Source organism: Gracilinanus agilis, chromosome 1 (assembly GCF_016433145.1).
Source record: "Gracilinanus agilis isolate LMUSP501 chromosome 1, AgileGrace, whole genome shotgun sequence".
In the NCBI taxonomy this organism is placed as follows: Eukaryota; Metazoa; Chordata; class Mammalia; order Didelphimorphia; family Didelphidae; genus Gracilinanus; species Gracilinanus agilis.
This window is the reverse complement of record NC_058130.1, coordinates 282,683,159-282,706,992: the sequence shown is the minus strand read 5'-3', so window position 1 is coordinate 282,706,992 and position 23,834 is coordinate 282,683,159. Positions and strand designations below refer to the sequence as shown.

Sequence of the window (23,834 nt, the reverse complement as noted above, 5' to 3'; positions counted from 1 at the left end):
AGGATGAAATGAAGTTTCATAGCAAAGAGAAAGTTAAGGTTTGGGATAGTCTTTTTTTTCCCTTCCTGCTAAAAATTCTCATGATTAGCCCAGTGTCTGTCCATAAAATAGTTAGTTCTTTGAGAACTAAATGATTTAGCTTACTCATCTATAAATTTGTCATTAGAGAGTAAAAAATGACCTACTTTAGCAGCTGAGAATTAATATCTTTTGTTTTCTAGTATTTCTCAATTCTATAGTATATTTCACACCTACCAAATCAATGAAGCCTATTTCATTGTAAAGTATTAATAGCTTGGTGCTATCATTTATCAACAAATACTGTATGAAACCATCAGTTAAATTTTGAAACTAAATATTCATACAAAATATTAAAAAACATCAATAGAGAATTGAGAAAAGGGGAGAGAGAGAACACAAAATGATCATTTTTCCCTACCTCCCCACCCCCCAAAAAGTATTCTTTTTTTCATAAATTCAAGTTCAGCATTTCAGTGGTTGAAGCCTGCTCTAGTTCCAGTGCATACGGATTATACTCTTCAAGATTTTTCTTCCATATTTTAACTAGAAATAAAAGAAAACATAACAACTTAACATATGATATTATGAAATATTATGAAAATGTCACATTCAAATCATAAATATCTTAGCTATACTGAGATTATTGAGCTTTTGGGGGCTTCAGAAAAAAAAAGGGTTTCTTTTTTTAGAACACTATTTTTGCTAGGGGCAGCTGGGTAGCTCAGTGGATTGAGAGTCAGGCCTAGAGGTGGGAGGTCCTAGGTTCAAATCCGGCCTCAGACACTTCCCAGCTGTGTGACCCTGGGCAAGTCACTTGACCCCCATTGCCCACCCTTACCACTCTTCCACCAAGGAGCCAATACACAGAAGTTAAGGGTTTAAAAAAAAAACACTATTTTTGCTAAATGAAATCTTTTCTATTTTTCTTAAACGGTTTGTTGTTTTATCCTTTAACACATGATTGACATCCTTAATTTTTCAAATCTGGCCATGTTTTGACTCATGTAAGAATATATGGAAAAAATGATATAGGATCTAGTTTAAGTTACAAGAACATTTACCTTTAAAGAAGAGAAAACTGAGGCTACCAAGTCTGACTACTCAACAAAATTTTGGATTTTAAGTTTCTAATGTCACTTGAAAAAGCAGTAAGAAATCTAGATCAGAGTACACAGATTCATTAGGGATTTACAGGTGTCTGGTTGCCCTGTCTAACTGTGACTTGTTACAGGATCTTGTTAAGAACTTAGTAAGCTCAGTCCCATTTAATTTAAAGAGTTTAATAAAATTATACTCATCGGTTAAACAAAATAAAAAGAGATGAGTAGACCAGGAAACTAAAGACTTAATTCCAACCTGACTCCTAACTTGCTGCCCTTTATAAAATCAAATCATAATGCCTGCTAAAACTACATTTTGAGATATGTGAAGGAACTGTTATTACTAAGCCAGTGTCAGTGACCTTTGAATAACTGTGGAGAATGAATAGGTACGATAGGAGCAAAATCAAATGTCTTGATTTTTCAAAAAGGAAAAGAAATGGAAAATGGCACACTTAGAAAATTGCAGATCACAAAAACCTGTAAAGGATAATTAATATTTCAGATGATAGTGAAAACCTAAAAAAGTTATAATAGTTTGGAACTATGGACTGATCAGACATAATAAAATGGATCTTTACAGTAGAGATAAATGCCAAATTCTAGAAGACTTCTAGAATACTCTATGACCAAGATATGATAAAAACATGATGTAGCAGCCCAAAATGCTAATATGATTTTATTCTGTGAGTATTGGCATTATGGAAAAGTAACAAGCCATAGTTAGAAATTTGTAAAACTTCCATTATAAGAATGACACCGATAAACTAGATAGCACTGAGAGGAGTGCAAATAAGATGGAGAACCTATAAATAATGTTCTTTGATGGTTATTTAAAGGAACTAGGGAAATATATCCTGGAAAAGACTTAGGGTAAACATGTCTGTCTCGTGGAAAAGGCAGTAGATTTATTCTACTTGGCCCTGGAGGGAGGAATTCAAGAGCAATGTTACAGAATGCTATTGAAAAGCAGACAGGTTTGATATAAGGAAAAAATTCCCTAACAATCAGAGGTACCTAAAAATAGAATGGAATTCTTTGGGAAGCAAAGGGTAGTAACTCAATGGAATCTTAAAGCAAAAGGTATGTTGTAGAGGGAATTTTGTTCAGGTACAATTTAGACTAGATAGCCTATCAAGTTTCTTCTGCCTCTAAAATTCTGTAATAACTGTTTACCCTTAAGAAAGTAAGAAGGTTCAGGGGTTTCAGTTTCTTCATCAGTAAAAGGAAGGTATTAATAACGCAGAGGAAAATAGCATTTAAAAAAAGACTTAAGAATTTGGCCACTGCTATGACCTCATGTGAACATAGGACTGATGATGAAGCCTACCTCTAGGCAGAAAGATATGCTACACAATGAGGAATACCTTTCCAATGTGTCGATCTGTTTTACTATACTGTACTTATTTGTTACACAGGTTATATTGGGGATGAGTGTGGAAGGTCACTGGAAAGTTATAATTTTAAAAGATCATCAGTAAAATTTTTAAAGTGACTATAATATAATAAGGTTAATAGACAAGATGACCTTTAGGATTCCTTTTAATTTAGTGTTTTTTAAAATTCAAAAAACAATGGCCTTGAGTCTTATCATAATGATTCTCATTATGTTAGGAAAAATGATTAAAGCAGAAGAAACATTATCATACAATAATAATAATCCCAGATTCACTTACTGTAATTTGGTTCTTCTTTTGTTGTGCCAGTTGTTTTGCTAAGTTCTGAGGAACAGCTCTCACTTTGAAGAGTAAGCAAGGGCGATATAGGATTCTCTGTCTCTAGTGCTTCAGTCTCTTCTTTTAAAGTTGATAACATAATCTTATATGCCTGTCTGGCTTCCATGGTAAGTGCTATCATTTTGTGAAATTGATCCTGGGACAAAATAAAAAGCAAATTGGTAATTTCTGAACATATAACAATAAGCTAATCTATTTTTTCTTAAAATCTTTTTATCTTAAAATTTTAGAGTGATGTCAGTCGATAACAGAACAAAAAATACAATTGTAACAATAAAGGGAAGAAATAATTATCTTAATGAGTTAATTGCTGAAAATGGATAGAGTGGCAAGGATGAGGATAAGGGAGTAAAAAGTTTTAATGCAAAGTAAAATTAAGGTGGTTCAAATGCAACCTAATCATGGAGACCTAATGTCTTATATATACTACTTGCTTTTCCTAGGTTATCCCTCCTGAACTGGGTACATTCTCCTCTACTCTTGAATCTCTTTGCCTCCATGTCCAAAATTATAACATTTTGCCAAAAACCTCTCCTGGACTGTTCCTATCATCCAGAGCTTTCACTCCTATTTGCATGCAGTCTAACAGAGATGAAAGAAACAATTAACTTGTTACCTAATTACAACTAGGCCATCCTATCACAATCACTGCAGCAAATCAATCCTTTAATAATTAATTCATTATTCTATTCTCCACAGTAACTATTTTAGATCTTCTCTCTTCAATCCTCTTACAACATCCACTCAGGGATGGAATTTGCCTCATACTCCAATGAAAAAACTGAGGCCATTGGCTATAAGTTCTCTTCTCTCTTCCTTCTTATAATATCACTCATGCACCTTCCCCTAGTCTCTCCTGCTTCATTCTTATCTCAGATAAGGAAGCAGTCCTTCTCTTTACCATCATAAACTTTAGTCATTAATTGCTGATATGGTAAAAATTTTATATGCAAAATTAAGAGTTCAAAGAAACTTCATTTGTCAGTTCTAATCTATACCTAAACAACCATCTCCCCCACAATAAACCTGTTAAGTGGTAATTTTTAGCTTTTGCTGGTGAAGAACAGCTCATGAACTCCTCAAGTAGCCCTTTCTAATTTTGGCTAGCTCTCACTAATACAAATTTCCCCTCTTATCTGAAGTGGGTAAATAAACACAAATACACACAGGGGTTCTTCTGGGGAGAAAGGGAAGAAGGAAGAATGAAGGTTGTAGAGGTATTACAATCTTAACCAAATACAAAAGGGCTGTGACAATGAGTGAATGACAGTTGGGATCCAACTGCCACTTAAGATTAAAACATCCAGGGATACCTTACTTCTACAGGGAAAAACACAATAGGAATAAAAAAACACTTTTTAATAGTTAACTTAAGATTAAAAGAGGTGGGAGAGGTCACACTACTCAAACACTATGGGATCAATTCAGGGTTAAAGGTTAAAGATCTAAGAAATCCCTACACTACACTATGGCAGGCTGCCAGGACACAAAGGACTAATGGGATCTCATGTCTGATGGTCTTGATCAGTAGCTCAAAATGTTTCAGTCCAAGTATATTCCAAGAGCACAGGTTCTAGCCAAATTAATCCCAAAGGGTAAAACCAAGGAGCTTTAATAAGCTTGAGATGTCCACCAACCCAAGTTTGATCCTCTAGCTCAACTTGAATTTCCCCACAGGCAGGTGTTTCTTCTGGAAGGCAAATCCACTCTCACCTGGGCTCTTCAATGGAGACAGTTTTTCAGAATCCCAACTTCTCTCTCAGCCATAACAGGGTCTCTCAGGAAATCACTTCCTCCCTTCCTTCCTTCCTTGCCATAATTCCATCCTTGGAACCTTCAGGTCTTATCTGACAGCCTGACAGCCTGACAGCCTGAGTGCTAATTTCACTAAATATCTATACTCTTCTTCATAACATATCAAAGTCTAAATTGGCTTCTTTACAACTTCTATGAAATATTCCTATTTCTGCTCTCTGGGACCAATGAGAACATTCATCTTTTACATAACAGGCCTTGAAATGCTTAAAGATTATCATGTACTGCTTGAGCTTTATTTTTTCCAGGATAATTATTCCCAGTTGCTTAAATTAATATCCACTGACATATAGGACTTTTACCATTCTGGCTTAACCAAATTCATTTATTAAATGCTTACTACATGCTGGGCATTGAGTAAAATGCTTGGGACAAAAAAGATAAAGATCAAATAATCCCTGTCTTATGTAGAGTTTATATTCTAATGGAGGAGATGACAAACAAGATAAAGAAATCTATTTCAAATAGATACAAGGTAGGTTAGGGAGGAAAGGCATTGTCAGTTGGGAAGTGATGAGAATAAGGAAAGGCTTCATGTAAGTATGAGTGAGAGGCAAAGGAATACTTTCTAGAAACAGAAGATAGTCAGAACAAAAGAACAGAGATAATAAAATATTAAGTGTGAGTAAAAAGAGAGAAGTCCAGTTTGTATGGAATGTAGTGGGGGAAGGGAAGTAACACAAGTCTAGAAAGATTGATTGGGGCCAGGTTATAAAGGGCTTTAAAATTCAAATAGGAGAGTTTCTATTTGATCCTAAACAAAATAGGGAAACAGATCTAATTTTAAAAGGATGTTATTTCTGGTAGCTTTATGGAGTATGGAGTATAGATTGGAATGGGGAAAAACTTGGGTTAGAGACACCAATTTCAATCATCCACGTAGATGAGAGATGAGGATCTGTCCTAAGATCTGGAGTAGTGAAAAACAAACATGCATACTGATATTCCCTCAAACACTCAAACCTTCTCAGTTCCTTGTGTAATGGGGAAATTAAGACATTAGCACCCAGACTGTCAGGCTATCTCTTAAGACCTGAGTTCCATAATGGAATGAAGCCGGGGTTTTGAAAAGAGTGGGTCGTTTGACCAAGCTGGAGGGAAGGAGATTTTTGGCTGTGTGGTCCAGCTTTGCCAAATATCCAAGGAGCTATCAGTGTGGGATATCACTGAGAAGATACTGCAAGCAACTATCGTGGTTAAGGAAAAGTCTGGATTATCTGTTGATGGACAGCAGATTTATCTACCTTACTCCCTAGAGTAGGTTTTTGATTGACTGGCTGTATATTGGACTTATTCCTGGTTCCTGTGACATCTATGATAATCTTGGAACATCACTGAACCAGTGCAGTAAAACCCTCCTCTCCAGCTCCTCCTATTCTAGTTAGGGTTTAGCTTAGTTTAGAACTTAGTTTAGTTAAACCATTAGGGTTTATATACTATACTATATCTTAGTATAGAAAACCCCTCTCCCCACTTACCTCATTCAATACCAATAAACCCAGTTTGTTAGTACTTCCTGTCTCCTTTAAGCCATAAAGAACCCACTTCACTGTTTTCCCCTGGTTGGTAGATTGTCAGTTACTTGATCAACTGTCATTCCCAAACCTCACATACCCATTTGGTTTCCCTGTGTTTACCTGTCAGTCCTTCCCTTGTGAGATGTGAGAGTGTTCTCAGTTTGTCTGGCATCTAGTTATTCCCCTATTCCCAGTATTATCTTTTCACTTGACTTACTCATTTCTCACGACCTACTCCTCCATCCTAACATAGCTACAAAAAGAGACAGTCATACCTTTTATCCTGCCATCAGCATTGTGTTCCATCTTCCATTTTCTTGAATTTTAGAATTTCTTTATCTGATCTTTTGTCATTCTAGCTTTTGCGGTGCCTTGCAAACCTATTTTTCATCCTCATTTCTAATCCCTCCACACCAAAATTGCCAGGCTATCACCCTTATACTGGTACCATTCTTCTGCAATCGGTTCAAATCTATCCAATCTTGTTTCTTTAGTCCTTTGCCTTCTTATCTTACTGCCAATCTTGCCCTGGTAAATCCTAGAGTAGGATTACTCCTACTGTCCACATAATTTCAGTGGGGTCCTCTTAATTTTCCACATAATCTCAACTGGGTCTACAATGTGTGGCAAAGAAATCTTTTCACACGTTTCTAACAGATTCACTACCCCCAATCCAGCATAGTAGCATTTCCAAAACTTTACATCTCTACTCAAATATACTACGGCTCTGCCTCTCCCTACCCTCTCAAAATTAGAACACTATTTCGCATTTTTCTGAAAAAATTGAGCCCATTCAGCAGAAGCTCACCCATCTCTCCTTTCCTATATCTCACATCCCTCAGATACATTCCTTGACATCTTTTACCCTTGTCCCATATGTAAGAGGTAGTTCTTCTTGCCAAGTGTGTAAAGGAAATTTACCCTCCCACCTTTCTGGGGTTGTGCAGGTGACATCCTGTTAACTACCTGCATATCTGGGGTGAGCCTGAACTTGACCTGGAGACAAAGATTGTGTGAAGGAAATCATTGAGTGGACTAGGTCACAAGGACAGAATGGCAGCCAGGAAAAGGCAGCAATAGAGTCAAGAGAACAGGAGATAGGAGACGGGGCGTGGATGTCCCCTGCACTGCCCCCTGGACAGCCCAGGCAAAATAGAAAGCCACAGTTGGATCTCAAGATGAGAGTTAGTGGGTGGAGAAAAAGTTTGATAAACTCAGGCAAAAGGGGATTTCGATCTCTTCTCTTCTGTGTTGTTGCTGGCTAGACTTCCCTATGAGTGTGGCTGGGGGCGGGGGGGTCCCTACTAGCAGCCACAGAATAGCAAACTAAATGGAACAGCAAAGAAAGTAACCTATCTATCTCTCTCCTATTTTTCCATCTTTTCCCCCTACTACTTATGATTTAATAAAATTATTAATTTATTGCCTTCCTCATAATTTTCACTCTTATACAAGGCAAGCACCTCTACATATACTCATTCCATTCTATATATGCTCTTAAACAGATTGTCTTACTGGCTACTTCCCAGCTGCCTACAAACACAACCATATCTCTTTCTTCAAAAAACTATTCTTCCCCACAAGAGAAAGTTCTATATTTCTCCTCTCCTTCGTAGCTAAACACCTTGAGAAGGTTATCTACAAGTGGTATCTCTATTCCTTTTCTCTCATTCTTTTCTCAACTGTCTGTAATTTGGCTTCTAAATCAACAACTTATTGGCATTTTCTCCTCATCCTTCTTGACTTCTTTGCAGACTCTGACATTTAATCATCCTTTTCCCCTTGGTAAGTTTTTGTGGCACTTCTCTTCACCTCTCTCTTTTCCTCTCTCCCTCCCTCTACCTCAGTAAAGATCTGGGCCCTCTTGTCTTCTCTCTCAATATTAGTTGACTTAATTTCTTTTCTATGCAGATGATTCTCAGATCTATTTATCCAGACCCAACCTCTCTCTTGACCTACTCCCCCCCAACCCCCGTCTCACATTTCCAATTGCCTATTGGACATCTTGAACTAAATGTCTGATAAACATCTTAAATTAATATCCCAAAGTGAACTCATTATAATCTTCTCCCTCTCCAAACCATCCCTTCTTACAAATTTCCCTATTACTATTCAAGGGCACCACCTGGTGCAATTCCTCTTCACCATACACCTGAACTACTACAGTAGCCTAGTTCAGTGATGGGCAAACTTTTTAAAGAGGGGGCCAAAGGAAAGGAAATGCTCATCTGTCAGTCTGTTTCTAAGGCAACTCTTTCGAAGTTCCATTGTATTGTATACTCATTGTATTCTTCAGATTAGGAATAACGTCTCCGACCAGATAGAGCATTTCAGGGAGCCACATCTGGCCCATTTGCCTATCATTGGCCTAGTTGGTTTTCTGCTTCAAGTCTCTCCCCACTCCAGTCTTTCCACTACATGGCTGACAAAGCAGTCTTCCTTAAAGTAAAGGTCTGATTGTGTCTCTCCCCACTCAACCTCCTACTCCATCTCTCCCCCCCATTCAATAAATCCCAGTGGCTCCTTTTTTCCCTTCAGGATCAAATATAAGATCCTTTTTTAAAAAAATTCTTCATAACCTTGTCCTTTCTAACATTTCTAGTCTTCTTATACTTTGTTCCTTTCTACATACTTTATTATCTATTGGTATTTGCCTTCTTGTTGGTACTCACATAAAAGACTATCTCTCAACTCACTGTCATCTAGGCCTGGAATGTTCTCTCTCCATCCATCTCCTAGCTTCCTTAAGTCTTAACTAAAAACCACCTTCTGCAAGACAGTCCTTCTTAATCTTACTGCTTTCCTTCTGCAATTACTTCCAATTTATTATATCTTTTTGTATATAGTTGTTTGCATGTTATCCCCTATTAGAACTGTGAACTCCTTAAGAGCTAGTAACATTTTTGTTTTTCTCTGTATCCCCAATGCTTAGCACAAAATGCCTGGCACAGAGGTGGTACATAGTAAATGCTGGCTGACTTGTTGAACTGGCTAACCCTATCCCTTTTAACTTTAAGTCACTTGCAAAGTTGACAAGTGAATCATTTATGGCTTGATCCAAGTCATTGTTAAAAATGTTAAACAGTAATGAGGCAAGGACACATCCTTAGAAAATTCAACTAGAGACCTACTTAAAGAATCACCCTCCTAACTTCATTTGCTAAGTTGTCAATAAAATCTTTTTAAAAGCATTTCCCCACCAAAATGATAATAAAGCTTATCTCTTCTCAAAGATAAAAGAATACTAAAGTTCCTTTGGTTAAAAGAGTAGGAGTAGCTAATGCTAACAGGAGCACTCAAGTCTGCAAAGCCCCATATATGTAGATACCTCTATTAAGTCCATAATACAACGAATAAGTTAAAGAGACTGGAAGAAAGGAGATGAAGCCAATCTTGGTTTGCCCCACCCAGTTTACTAGATAAACTCAGATTCTGGTTAGCAACACTTCCCTACCTCCCTAAATTTCTGTGTTATAGTTTATAGGTTACATAATAATGCATGCTCCCTAACTACCTTTTAGAAACACTGAAAACAAATAAGAAGAAATCTGGGGGAGGGGGGAAAGGGCATAAACAAAAAGGGGGTTACTTTTTATTTTCGCAGAGACTAGAATCCTTGCAAATATAAGAAGGGAAATTAGATATTTTCATATACATATATACATATATATATATTTGTATATATATGTGTATATATATATATATGTGTGTATATATATATAGTGTATATATATATATATATATATGTGTGTATATATATATAGTGTATATATATATATATATATATATATATTTATTTATTTATTTATTTAAGGTGTGGTTGCCAGGAATCAATCAGATCTAGATTGATTCCATAATTAAAAATAGACCCAAGTCAGGATGGCTTTTATGGTAGTTCATTTACAGTTAGGAAGGTTGAAGATAGGGAGATAGAGAGAGAGAGAGAGGGAGAGAGAGAGAGAGAGAGAAACTCTGGCCAGACCTCTGGAGGAGGATTTAGAGCTATATTAAACAAGGTTACTAGCCGCAAGGCCTTGACAATTAGAAAGGCAAAGAAGCCTCCTTGAGGGTAGATATTCTAGAATGCCAAGAGAGGCAAAGGGAAGTCAGCCTAACTTACCCACGTGACAATTCAGAGGGAAGCTGCCTGAAGTCTCACCAGAGATCCTTCTACACCAAGTTCAAAGTGCCAACTGCCTTCACAGGAAGTTATCAGCATATCTGAGAGAGAGCATCTTTCATCACTTCCTGTATCTACCTCTAATTCAAGTGGACAAATGGCAGCCTCAACACTGTTTTGAACTGCCGAAAGGGCAGTCCTTTGTTCTTGATTTGTTACTTATTGTCATGTGTCTCCCCTCCCCACTAAGGGAGGTAGGTTGACATTATCTCTGGTGGCTAGAGTTTTAACTATGAATGGGGGTGTACATACAAGGGTTCTCAATTTGGAGTCCATTCATTAATTTCAGGAGGTCCATGAACTTCTTATTTTCACTAACCTCTTAAAAGAAGATGAATATTTTCTTCAATTATTTAAAAACATTATTCTGAGAAGGATTCATAGGCTTCACCAAAAGGATTTATGCCTTAAAGGGTAAGGAACTCTTGCTTCAAAGTGAGAATAAGTTGCATAGAGATGGCTGGTCACAATGTTAGAGAAAAGAAGGGAAAAAACAGCACATGTTCAGCTCACCTGTGCACCATCATAGCTGAAAATTCCCACCACACTGACTGGTACTACTTTGTTCACACTTCGCCCTAGAGCCTTTCGATTGAGAGCAAACACAAAGGGAACATTCTGTTCACAGGCATAATCAATAATGGTATGCAATGTCTCATCCAATCCACCTAGAAGAAAGAATGTAGAAGTGGTAGAGTTTTAAAACAGAATGTTAGATTTGGTAACAAAAGATATTCTTCAGTCACACAATTAGGTTTTGTATTAAGTGAAAACAAAGTGAAAATAGCAATAATCTACAAACTTATGTCATCTTCAAAAACCGAAAGATACCTTTTGCTACACATTATATTAATTCAATTACTATCATTTTTAAACTCTATAGCTTAATCACATTACATGATTAAGAGGAAAGACATATGCTCTACAAATTATTCATTTTAATAAGCTTTAAAAAAACAAACCAAGTCTTCTAAATCCCCAACAACAGAACTATAAAAATAAGCATAAAAAATATTAAAGATTTAGTCAAACCCTGTAACAATTTAATTAAACAACATTTATTAAATGCCTATTGTGGGCCAGTTACTATACCAAGCAATGGAGAAAAAATGGCAAAAAACATTCCCTTCTCTCAAGAAGCAAGATGTATATAAGATAAACTGCTTAGGGCAGAACACTAAGAGCTCTTCCCAGAATTTTCTTTTTCAGCTTACTTCACTTTCAATCTGCAGTTCTACTTGGTTTCAACTCCATAGAATTAAGGTGCCCCATCATTTCCCTCCAAAATTTCGAGCTTCTTTGTGTGTCCGTGGTCTTCCCTCATTAGATAGTAAAGCTCTATATGTTTGTGTGTAAAGTTGCACTGCTCATTTATTCTTTTGCATTTGTGCATGCACGCGCGCGCGCACACACACACACACACTCTTTCAGAGCAGCCTTTATACAGTCCACAAAGAGCTGGAAATGATCTAGATCTCTATTGTTAGGATTGTGACCAAAGAAACCTCAGGACATGAATGTAGTTGACTATCACTGTGCTCTAGAGAACAATGGGCACAATAGATGTTAAGAAGCATGGAGAAGTCCCAAGTGAACTGAGGCAGAATGAAGTCAGCAGAACCAGGAAAACAATATACATAATGGTTACAATGTTGTGCAGAGAAAGAAGAGCAACTGAGGCTAAGGCCTGCTTCATTCTTTGTCCTTGTATCTCCAGTGTTTGGCAAAGAGCAGATATGTTAACTGATGACTCACAGCAACAAAAACTGAAGTGGAACCATGGGTAATTATCATGGTCAACCTTATGATATTAAAGAAGTGTCTCTATAGAAGTGGAAGATTGTGAATACAGAAAACTGCATAAACTATCCAACATGGGCTAGTTAGTATTGCTGTATGACTTAAAAAAAATTCTTTGCTATAATAAGTAGCTCTCTGAGTAGGAGAAAGGGATGGATAGATTTGGAAATGAATGAGATATAAAAACAAAATGTCAATAAAATTTTAATTGTGAAATAAAAAAAAAAGACTATAGGCTCCTTGAGGGAAGAAGCTACCTTTGTTTTTCTTATTTATATCCCCAGTACCTGGCACAGTATCTTAATAAATGTTTATTAAATGAGGGACATTTTCATAGGGATGGTCCTAAGATTAAGGAGAGTTTGAAAGACTTCTTGAAGAAGATGGGACTTTAGCTGAGACTTAAGGGAAGAAAGGGAGGTCAAGAGGAGGATATGAGAAGGAAGACAATTCCATGTATGGGGGACAGCCACTGAGAAGGCAAGGAGTTAAAAATTGGAGTATTATTTACAAGGAAGAATGAGGAGATGAGTGCCACTAAAATATTTGGAGGAGAATAAAGTATAAGAAGACCAAGAAGGAAGGGGTCAGGTTATGAAAGGATTTAATAGCAAAACACAGTATTTATATATTATCTTGGAGGTAATAGAGAATCACTAGAGATGATTTAATGAGGGTAGAATGGAGAGGAGGTTGTAATGTGCTCAGACTATTGTTTTAGGAAGATCAATCTAACAACTGAGTAAAGGATAAATTGGAGTGAGGAGACGCTTGAGACAAGGAGACCAACCAGAAGGTCATTGTAATAATCCAGGCATGAGGTGATGATGGCACATCATTTCAGTTTATATGCAAGGAAAGAAAGTTGATGATTTCCAGAGTCTAAATGTCTTTAATGATGAAAGTCAGGAAAAAATTTTGTACCCTCTCCCCAAAATGTATGTATTTTGCCTATAAAGTATATGTATGTACTACTATACTAATAACTATATACATTACAAAATTAAAATTTGAAAAAGTGAACAGTCTAAAAGGATGATTCAAAAATAAAGCAATATTTGATCCTAAAGTCTACTAAGAGCCAAGGGAGTTTATAAAGCAGGGGAGTGACATAGTCAGACTTGTGATTTGGGAAAATCACTTTGGGAACTGTATGAAGGATGAACTGGAGAAGGAAAAGCCTCAATGCAGCAATGCACATTAGGAGACCATTGTAATAGCCTCAGAAAGAGGTGATAAAGGTTTTAGTCAGTGTGCTTTTACAGAGAAAAGGAAACAGATACAAAACAGATACACAACATAACTGACAACTTGACTGGATATATGGAGTAAGGAGGGATGAATAGTAAGTAGTACTAATGCCATAAACTTAAGTGTATTTAAGAATGATAGTGCCTTTCATAGAAAGAGAAAAATTTAAAAGAGGGATGGTTTTTTTCACATGTAACCCATCATTCCATGTTCTTACAGCCTGATCATATAACCCATTTCTTGGAGTCCATTGGTCTACACCAGTGAATGCTTGAGGGGCAGAGTTAGTAGCTTTGAAACATGCTTGTATGTTAACTGAAGGCAAAAGGGCTAATGTCTATACAGATTCTTGTTATTCATTCTCAATCTGCCATGTCATTGGCTCCACCTGGAAACAGAAAGGTTTTATTACATCAGGGGGAAACAGATAGCTCAAGTGGGGATTATCACAGTTACTGACAGCTATTCAAAAACCAAAGGAATTGGCTGTAATACATTGCAGAGGTCATTCTTTTGGTAGAGATTCAATTTCTCGAGGTAATTACCGTGCTGATGTTATTGCTCGTTATGCTGCATAAAATGCCCCAGCTTACGTAATGAATTTCTCAGTCACAGAATCTGAAGATCTTAAAAAGGCATATCTAGACTCAGAGATTCAAACACGGAAGCATAGTTTTGGAGGTAGGAAAGAGAATGGCATTTGGGTATCAACAGGAAAGTCATACTCCCAAAGGCATTTTTCAATCATATTTGCCAGACCATTTATAATAAAGGCCATTTTGGGTTGTAGACTTTGGTTGATACTATAAAAAGGGTGTGGATAGCCCCAGGAATTACCACTGTGGTGAACAAAATTTGTTCCAGCTGTACTATTTGGCAGAAATTCAATCAAGGGTGTTTTTAAGAAAAGAGGTCTAGGTTGGAGACCATTAGTTTACACCCATTTTGAAAATTTTCAAATAGATTATATCAGTATGCCCAAAGCAGGGAAATACAAGTTTTGCTTAGCATTGGTGGATAAATTGACAAGATGGCTAGAAGCATTTCCATCTGCTAGGAACACTTCAGCATTTGTAGTTAAGATCTGAGGGAGATTGTTCTAAGATTTGGAGTACCAGTTAGGACTGACTCAGACAAAGGGCCCATTTCACAGATGGCATTCTAAAACTAGTATATGAGAACTTGGGAATCTTGGCAAAATATCATGTCCCATACCATCCACAAAGTTCAGGTCAAGTAGAAAGAATAGAGAAACCAAAACTATGTCAGGGAAACTTTGTACCAAGACACATCTGAAATGGCCAGACATCTTATCCCTAGGGTTATTCTATATCCGTACAAGACCATGGGATGAATCCATGTTTCACCATTTGAAATGGCATATGGTCATCCACCTTTACAAGCCAAAAGTTGTAAAACTGCCTGTGCTTCAATGTTAGGGGATGACATCCAGATAGCATCCTACATAAGTGCTTTACAAGGTAGGTAAGATAACTTCAAGATATGGGACTTGTGTGAATAGAATTAGCTCACCCTCATTCATTTGTTTAGACTCTAGCCACCAGGAATGATGTCACCCCACCCAACTTAGAATTAATGTCTGTTATCCACACGTGATAGTAAATGACAAATCAAAAACAAGGGACTGCCCTTTTCCAAAACAGTAGCAAGGCTGCCATTTGTTCACTTGAAATTGGAGGTGGATGCAGGAAGGGATGAAAGATGCTATCTTTTAAATATGCTGATAACTTCCTGTGGAGGTGATTGGTGCTTTGAATTTGGTGTTGAAGGATGTCTGGTGAGACCTCAGACTGCTTCTCTTTGAACTGTCACATGGGTAAGTTAGGTTGACTCTCTCTTCCCTTGGCATTTCTGGAGGCTCTAGCCTTAAGGAGGCTTCTCTTCTTAGAGGAGGCCTTGTTTAATTAAACCTCTGTGCCCCTTCTGCTAGGGCCTCTAAATTCCACCTGGATCAGGCCTCAGGTCTGGGCCAGAGTTTCTCTCTCTCAACTTCCCTATCTTCAACCTTCCTAATTGTAAATAAACCACCATAAAAATCATCCTGACTTGGGTCTATTTTATTTTGAAATCAAGTTAATCGATTTCTGGCAACCATACCTTAAATATCTAGTTCTCCCCTCTTACAGTTTGGCTGACCATGTTGGCTTTGGATACCCTCAATCTTCCTAAATTTTCTTGACTTTTCCTTTACTTTCATTACTATCCCCAAGTCAGCCTTTTTACAGCTTGTTTTGGACCTGAGATTTACATGAAGCTGCCAGACAGGTGAGATCAAACATTTTCTTTCTTTTAGCCTTAAAAATACATTAGAAAAGCAGCTGTTTTTTCAATCTTAGTGGCAGGGCCCTGAGACCTCAGCTGGGGGAGGCTGTTTCTATCCCTGCCCCTTGCCTCAGGGAACAAACAACCCAATTAGCTAACCCTCAGTTTCACCTGGGAAGGAATCCTATTTTTCAGCTGCCTTACCAGGGACAAGTAGACTGCTTTTTAGATAGCCCAGGGCCACACCTGAAAAAGCTTAGAAGCAGCTCTGCTCCACACCCAAAGCGGAAGGTTATTAGTAGGGTCTTAAAGACTTAGCTTATTAGTAGGGTCTTTTTAGGAAGAGTGAATTTTTAGGCTGAAATTAAGTCTTAGCCTTGTATTTTACTCCAGGGAGTCTACTTTCTTTTCCAAGCCCCACGCATCTCTAGTTTTTAAAATCTAAGTGAGAAGCAAAAAGCCTGGTGGGGCCAGCTAGAATTGAGCTGCCCTTTTGCCCAAAGAGGGAAGCACATGGTTTTGGCAGTTTTAGCCTCAGGCGGAAGGAGAAAAGAAAAAGCTCCCTCAGACTTTTGAAATTGAACTTTTGAAGTGGCAAGGAATTTCAGCTATACCTTGTTGCCCCTCCTAAACTTAGTCTCTGAAAGAAACTCAGCCTGCCTCGGGCTAGAGGCTTTGTCTAATCCTCCTAAACCTAATCTCTAGAACTCAGTCTGGAACCAAAGGCTTTGTTTTTTCTGCCCCCCAGAAATAAATGAGATTATAATTTGAAAGACAATAGATTCCACACCCAGTACTTAGACAAGGAAAAACCTAGCCAATAGCGCCATCTACTGACAAAAACCAAAATTAAAAGCAATCTAATACTTAAGTTTAAACATAAGAAAACCATTCAAAATAATTTTTGATACCATTTCCAATGGACTCATACTCCCAGAGAGTATGCCACAATGGATATACTTAGCACTGTTCCTGGGCATAATTATAATAATAAGATGTGGAGTTTTTTTTAATCTTTTTTTCTCTCAGAGAAACTTAAGAAATACCCTAAGTATGCTGGAAATACTATTAGGAGTTTTATCTCAGTTTATGTATGTGTATGTACACACTTCAGGTAGACTGGACAACACTGAGGAGAAACTGGGGAAGTTAATGGCTTTCATGAAACAGAACTCTTAAAAACCCCAGAGTAAGGCAGACTTATCTCTCCAGACCTCCTCATTATCTAAGTCTTTGTCCCACCCTGCCCTACAAGCTTCTGCTCCTGCCACACCCTCCACTCAAGCCATTACTAAGGATACTGCCACCCCCCCTACTCAACCCATCCCACAACCTGTCCCTACCGTTGCTCCAGCCTCTCCCCAATCTAACCCTTCCTCCCTTGCCCTAGCTCCTAACCCCTCCTCTTTTGCCCCAGTCCCTGATCCCTCTTCTTTTGTCCTAGTCCCTCCCCCCTGTCCACTTCACTTCCCATCCTGCTCCTTCTACCTCTCATGCTTCTAACCCTCTCTACCCCCAACCCCTTCCCCTTAGCTTACTTACTTTTCCCCTTCCTCTTACCTACCCCCACTGATCACCAGGCCAGGAGCCTAGAGGCAGGAACACAAAATGATGCAGCCCAAAGCCTATTTCCCTTACAGGAAGTACCCACCTTCAATAAACATGGGGTCTTGGGGTCTATAAGACACCATATACCCTTCAACCCTCAAGATTTAGTTAGATTAAAAGAACATATACCTACTTTTGAGAAAGAACCAATCTTAATTGTAGAAAAATTAGAGAATATATTGCGAACTTATGACCCCAATTGGCAGGATGTTGAAAATACATTAGATGAGTTTCTGACAAAAGGTGAAAAAGAGAGAATCATTTCTCTGGCCAATCAGAAGAAAGGTAACGGATGGCCCATCCAGGATCCGAACTGGAATTACAATTCTGTCCCAGATTACAACAAATTATGCAATGGCAGAGAAGCATTATTATCAGCCAAGAAAGCTTGTGCTGATACACCTGACAGCTGGTTGAAATTCGAGGAGACCAAACAAAATACCAGTGAAACTCCCTCCCATTATGAACAGGCTCATTGAGGTGGGCGACACATATATGGGCTTTGATTTAATCAGGGAACGGGATATTAGACAAGTACGTAGACAATTTGTTGATAATTCTTGCAAAGTAGTCAAAGATTATTTTAAAACTAACTGCCCAAACTGGGAATCTATGAATCTTGAGGAATTGAGGAAAGTAGCATCTTATGTTTTTAAGGGCCAAGCACAAAGCCATAAGGAAGACAGTGACTCAATGGATGCTTTAAGAATAGAGAATAAAATCCTAAGAGAAAAAGTGAAAAATAAAGGAGAGACTATAGCCCCTCTCTGAAAATCTAACTATCAATCCTTTACCTGCCACTTCTGTGGGAAAAAAGTAAACAAAAAGAACAGCCAGTTGAATAATAACTATAGAAATAATAATAGGAATAATAATAATGATGATTCCAGGAAAATGGAAGCAGAAATTTAAAGCTAAACAAATGAATGGAGTATGGGTGTCCTCTGAAGGAAAACCCCTGCTCCCTAGAAACTTATCACGAAATTTCCTAATCTATTCATAAAAATGGCCATTTTGGTACCCAGAGCATTGTGGACTCTGTTAAAAGGGATATAACCACTGGAATAACCACGATAGCTTCTAAAGTGTGTGTAGATTGCCCTACCTGCCAAGCATATAACCAACATGCCTTTCATGGCAAGGCTTTTGGTGGGTGTCCTCTGGCTTACACATCTTTTGAGCACCTGCAAACTGATTTCATAACAATGCCAAAGGCTGGACAATATAAATTCTGTCTAGTCATAGTAGATCACCTGATCAGGTGGCTGGAAGCATTTCCTACTGCCTGAGCCACAGTGGCTTTTGTTGCTAAGGTACTTTTAAAAGAAATCATTCCTCGTTTTGGCCTGCCTGCATGTACTGACTCGGACTTTACCAATTCAGTTTTATCTGAAATATATTCCTGTTTAGGGATAACTCCCAAGTTCCACGTACCATATGACCCCCAGAGCTCAGGCCAAGTTGAAAGGATGAACAGAGAACTTAAAACTATGATTGCAAATTATGTACTGAAACACATTTGAAATGGCCTGAAATTCTCCCTCTAGCTCTATTTTATCTTAGAAGCAGGTCCAGGGGAGATCTATATATCTCACCATATGAGATGCTTTTTGGACATCCCCCTATACAGGCTAAGCCTTTTTCTCTTGCATATACATCACTATTAGGAGGAGATACTTCTATTGCTTCCTATATATAGAAATTGCAGTACAAACTGCGTGAACATGAATCCAGAACTGCAGTACAAGCAGGACCAACAGACTTTTCACTTCACGACCTGAACCCAGGGGACAAGGTATATATAAAGAATTTCCAACGCACTGGAGCAACTAAGCCTTCATGGGAAGGACCATTCCAAATATTATTAACTACTCCAACAGCTATAAAAATTGGAGAAAAGGACTCTTGGATTTATTGCTCACATGTAAAGAGAGCATTTTCTATTGAAACTGATTGACTGTTTCCTGTTACATGCATTGGAGATAACAGTTCATAGACAAATGGATGCTGGTTTTTGGAATCACATTGTATTTTTTCCCCTGAATTTATTTTTAATTTTTCTATTGCTTTTCCTTTTACATTTTTAATAGAGTAATTGAATTTTTCCTTTTTCTCATTTCTTGTATTTAAAGTACATATAATCACTATTAATCTTTTTTTATTTTTTGCAGCAATATAAGTATAATATATATATTTGCTGTAATATTAATGCTTACTCACAAGGCTTTAGACTTTGGAAACCTGACATGTATTGTTAAATATTATGGGACTGTGATTAATGTTTCTGTCTGATTCCAGGAGAAAGGAACATAAGAGCCACTAAACAATGCTAAGGGACAAAGTCATGGAGACCGACCAACCAATCCCAATGGGACTGATGAGAAAACTGCACAGTGCCAAGGAGTACAAGGTCAAAAAGACCATACAAATACAGGTGGGACTGAGGAACTCCCATGCCAATACTAAGGACTTGAACTTAGTGTAAGACTCGAAGTTGCGACACTTAACACGTTAAGATGTAGGACTCTTCGAACTACATTGCCAGTCAGGTACCGAAGGTTGGCCATCATCCTGGCTCACCCATATCCCTAAGAGTGAAGGTAAATCAGACCAGGGAATCACAGACACTTCCCTTGCACATAAATCTGGTCCTCTTTTCTCTCTTATAAAATGGCAACTTCCTGTAGTCTTGGCTGCCAATGGGTAAGTGCAATATTACTACATTTTGTCCTACAGACTAGTAGGATGGAAATTATATTAATTGGACTCTAATACAAGGGCCTGTTATGAATTTATTTTTGTTTATTCAGAAATTTTATATACATAGATTTGGTTTTTTTATTCTGATTTAAATTTTTTTCTTTCTCCCAAAGTTTCATTTTTCTTCTATTAGCTTTTCTTTTTATGTTTTTTTTTCTTTTGAATTGACTCATATACCCCCATAACTCAACAATGTATCCTGAGCTGATTTGGTTGTTTCTTTTTTTAAACACCCTCTTCAGAGGGAATTATATTTTTATAAAATCCAAGAATTCAATTTTTGTTCAAGAAAAATTTTCAGGGAAAGCAGCTTGCTGACTCCTTAATCCAGAGAATAAACTGTTTGCAGAAAGATGCCTGAAGAATCTACATTGCATCAAGAGATCCAGAATGAACTTTGGGGTACAATTGATTGAACTGATGGGGTTTGAACAGTTACTCTGAATGTACATTTTATGCCAATAGGGGACTTCCCCCAATTGGCTTTTTGTCAATGTGCCTAGCAAAACATTGGTTTTGTTTTCTCTCTCTTCCATTCCCCTCTTATCTATAACTATTGTAGTTAGAAGACCTTTGTGGGTACAAGATGATTATGTAAAGTGATCACTTGGGGTGACTAGGCACCCAAAAATCACCAGGGGGGATTGTGTGAATGCTTACCCTCATTCATTTGTTTAGACTCTAGCCACCAGGAATAATGTCAACTTAGAATTAATGTCTGTTTACCCACACATGATATTAGTGACAAATCAAAAACAAGGGACTGCGCTTTAGACAGTCCAAAACAGTATCAAGGCTGCCATTTATCCACTTGAAATTGGAGTTGGATGCAGGAAGTGACGAAAGATGCTATCTTTTAAATATGATGGTAACTTCCCGTGGAAGCAGCTGGTGCTTTGAACTTGGTGTTGAAGGATCTCTGGTGCTTCCCTTTGAATTGTCATGTGGGTAAGTTAGGCTGACTCTCTTTCTCTTCCCTTGGCATTTCTGGAGGCTTGTTTAATTAACCTCTGTGCCCTTCTGCTAGGGTCTCTAAATTCTGCCTGGTTTGGGCCTCAGGTCTGAGCCAGAGTTTCTCTCTCTCAGGTTCCCTATCTTTAACCTTCCTAATTGTAAATATGAGGGTTGGAATAAGAATTTTTAGCATTGTAGGAGGTTTAGGTTTTGTACATGGTCATTTCCGTAAGTGTTAGAAATAGTTACTAATAGAGCTAACCCTACCCCTGCTTCGCAGGCAGAGAACACGAGGAGAATTAATGGTGTTATTGAAGCAGAGAATATAAGGACTGTTAAGATAAACCACCATAAAAGTCATCCTGACTTGGGTCTATTTTATTTTGAAACTGAGTTAATCTATTTCTGGTGACCATACCTTAAATATCTAGTTCTCCCCTCTTACAGACTTAGAAGTCCTCTGGACCATTCATGTATATGTATATAACATTAAGCCAGGTGACTCAATTTACATTAAAGAACTTTAACAAAACCTCAGCAACACAACAATCATGGGTTGGTCCATTCATGGTAATTTTAACTTCACCTTCTGCAACAAAAGTTTTAGAGAAAGAGTCATGGTTCCATTGCTCACATGTTGAAAAAGGTTCCTAGGGAGGAGGAGAAGGAAAAAGAAGAGGAGGAGAGATAGCTGAGAGATTATCCCCAGAAAACATGTCTGCCATCAGAAAGATTAGAGAAGAGGACAATGGATCAGACAGAGAGGACTGAAGATAGAAGACAATGTAGCCAAATTGTAGAGGGAGTATAGCAGACCAGACACCAACAAGATAACAGACTTTACACAAGGATTTACTACAGAAAAGGATGACAGTCTAATATGTTTTTGGATCGTAAAATTTTGTATCATTTTGCACACAGCATATGTCCACTATAGATACACTCATCAGTACATATTACAACACTGACAGAGTAAGAAGAGAGAAGAGGGAACAACAGGCAACAACAGAAGAGGAGTATCTGAAGATTTGGTGAGTATGGTTACACCCAACATATACAGTTAGGACACACTGATCACAAGCTATTGCAATATTATTATCAAGTGATAATATTCATGTAAGATAAATGAATACATAGGTATCATCTTGGAATAAAACACCATATTGTTTATTCACATTAATTCTTTGAGATCATACCTGGATGGGAAGTATTTGGGACATTTCATTCAGGTAATATCAGGACACATATAGGTCTATATAAATATTTTGTTGTTTATTACTATTAGAGGGCAGAGATCTTCCTGACACATACATATATGTATCTGCATCATAGTTTAATATAGAGTAAGCGAGTGTATAAATAGTGTGTAAAAAGGCAGATATTGTAAATCTTGTACAGATCTTGTATACTGTTGTATATTCCCATATGTTGATGTATATTTGATTGTGAATAGTTGCAAGATTGCAAAAGTTAAATTTTTAGAATATTTACATATTTGTAAATTTGTACAGAAATTCTTCTACATACCTGTAAAAATGTGTGCATAGTTAAATGTTACAAGGATAGGATTTTTAAGATAAAATGCTTAGTGTTCAGTTTTCTGTAGACAGTTTTGTTTTCTGTAATAGAATAAGGTTTTAGCATGAAGAAAAGTTTTGCTTTGAATTGTTTCAACTAAGAATTTTAAGATACATTTTGTAAATGTTTTTGCATGGTTAGACAAATAGTTTTGTTTAATTTAAAAGTGTAATCTACATTGAGTTATTAGTAATTTTATCTTTACAATGTTTGACATATAAAGATTTTTAGATAGATATTTTTTGTATACAGTGAAAGGTTTTTATTTTGTCTTGTAACTTTTATTTTGTCTTGCACTTTGCATTTTTGATTTTCTTATTATATTCTTCTACATTCTGTATGTTGAGCTTTAACTATTGTTATTGCAAATTTTGTATTTGGTTTTGTTTTATGTAACTGCTTACTATAATTTCCTTTTCCCCTAATTTATATCCCTAGTGTAAGACAGATGATAGAGATAGAGTAGATAGGTAAGAACTGTTTGTTTTATTTTAGGCTAAGTAGGATAGAATGGGTTTAGAATAAGGGGAGATTTATATAGTGATGAGCAAATGACAAATGTATAGATTTAATCACATGTTCAGAGGGTGGACTGTAAAGATAGAGGGATAAAGAGATAAGGGGAAATGCAAAAGTTGTCTCTAAAAGGGAGAGAGGAGAATTTAGCCATGAACCCTGGGAAAAGATTCTAGAAGGAGAAGGCACTGCAGAGGAGGGTTGTGGGAGTTAACTGAATTAACAGTCATTTACACAACTGTCCTGTCTCTCAGCTGGAAGGGAGAACATCTGCTCAATCAGCTCCTGTACCCTGAATAGTTTTGTGGAGAAACTTGGAGGGGTTGGGCTTTGAACATACCGAGAAAGGATCTGGGTTTCCTTGCAGTGCTGTGGACAATTTGACTGTTGCAATTTGCCTAAGGTAAACCAAAGGGTTTAACTTCTGGGACTTTGGGTTTTTACCTAAGAAGCCAACCCTAAATTTGGGAAAGGACTCAGCCCATTTGTGAGTCCATTCTCACTAGCCCTTTTAGAGACAATTAAGGTTAGTTGATTAAAAATTTACAATTCCTAGCCTAGAAAGTTAGTCAGATGTTTTTTGGGTTTAGAAAGATTAGAGAACTTATAAGAAGGGCTTCCTCGTGAGAGGAGCATAGGAAGTGAGTGGAGATAGAGCTTTGTAGATTCAGGGACATATTGGATCTTAACTATCAGTTTTCTAACTTTAATAAGC

General features: G+C 37.4%; 1 protein-coding gene across 4 annotated transcripts in view; it reads right to left on the bottom strand.

The window, feature by feature from the left end:
• Window positions 1-338: 338 nt before the first annotated feature.
• Window positions 339-23,834, bottom strand: part of SECISBP2 (SECIS binding protein 2) — an 82,936-nt gene continuing 59,440 nt past the window's right edge. For all 4 annotated transcript variants that reach the window (XM_044662126.1, XM_044662141.1, XM_044662119.1 and 1 more), the window contains 3 exons: window positions 10,883-11,037; window positions 2,798-2,993; window positions 339-564 (listed from right to left, as the gene is read on the bottom strand). In XM_044662126.1, the coding sequence (XP_044518061.1) occupies window positions 470-564; window positions 2,798-2,993; window positions 10,883-11,037 (446 nt within the window). In that variant the 3' untranslated portion in view covers window positions 339-469. The remainder of the gene's footprint in view (window positions 565-2,797; window positions 2,994-10,882; window positions 11,038-23,834) is intronic.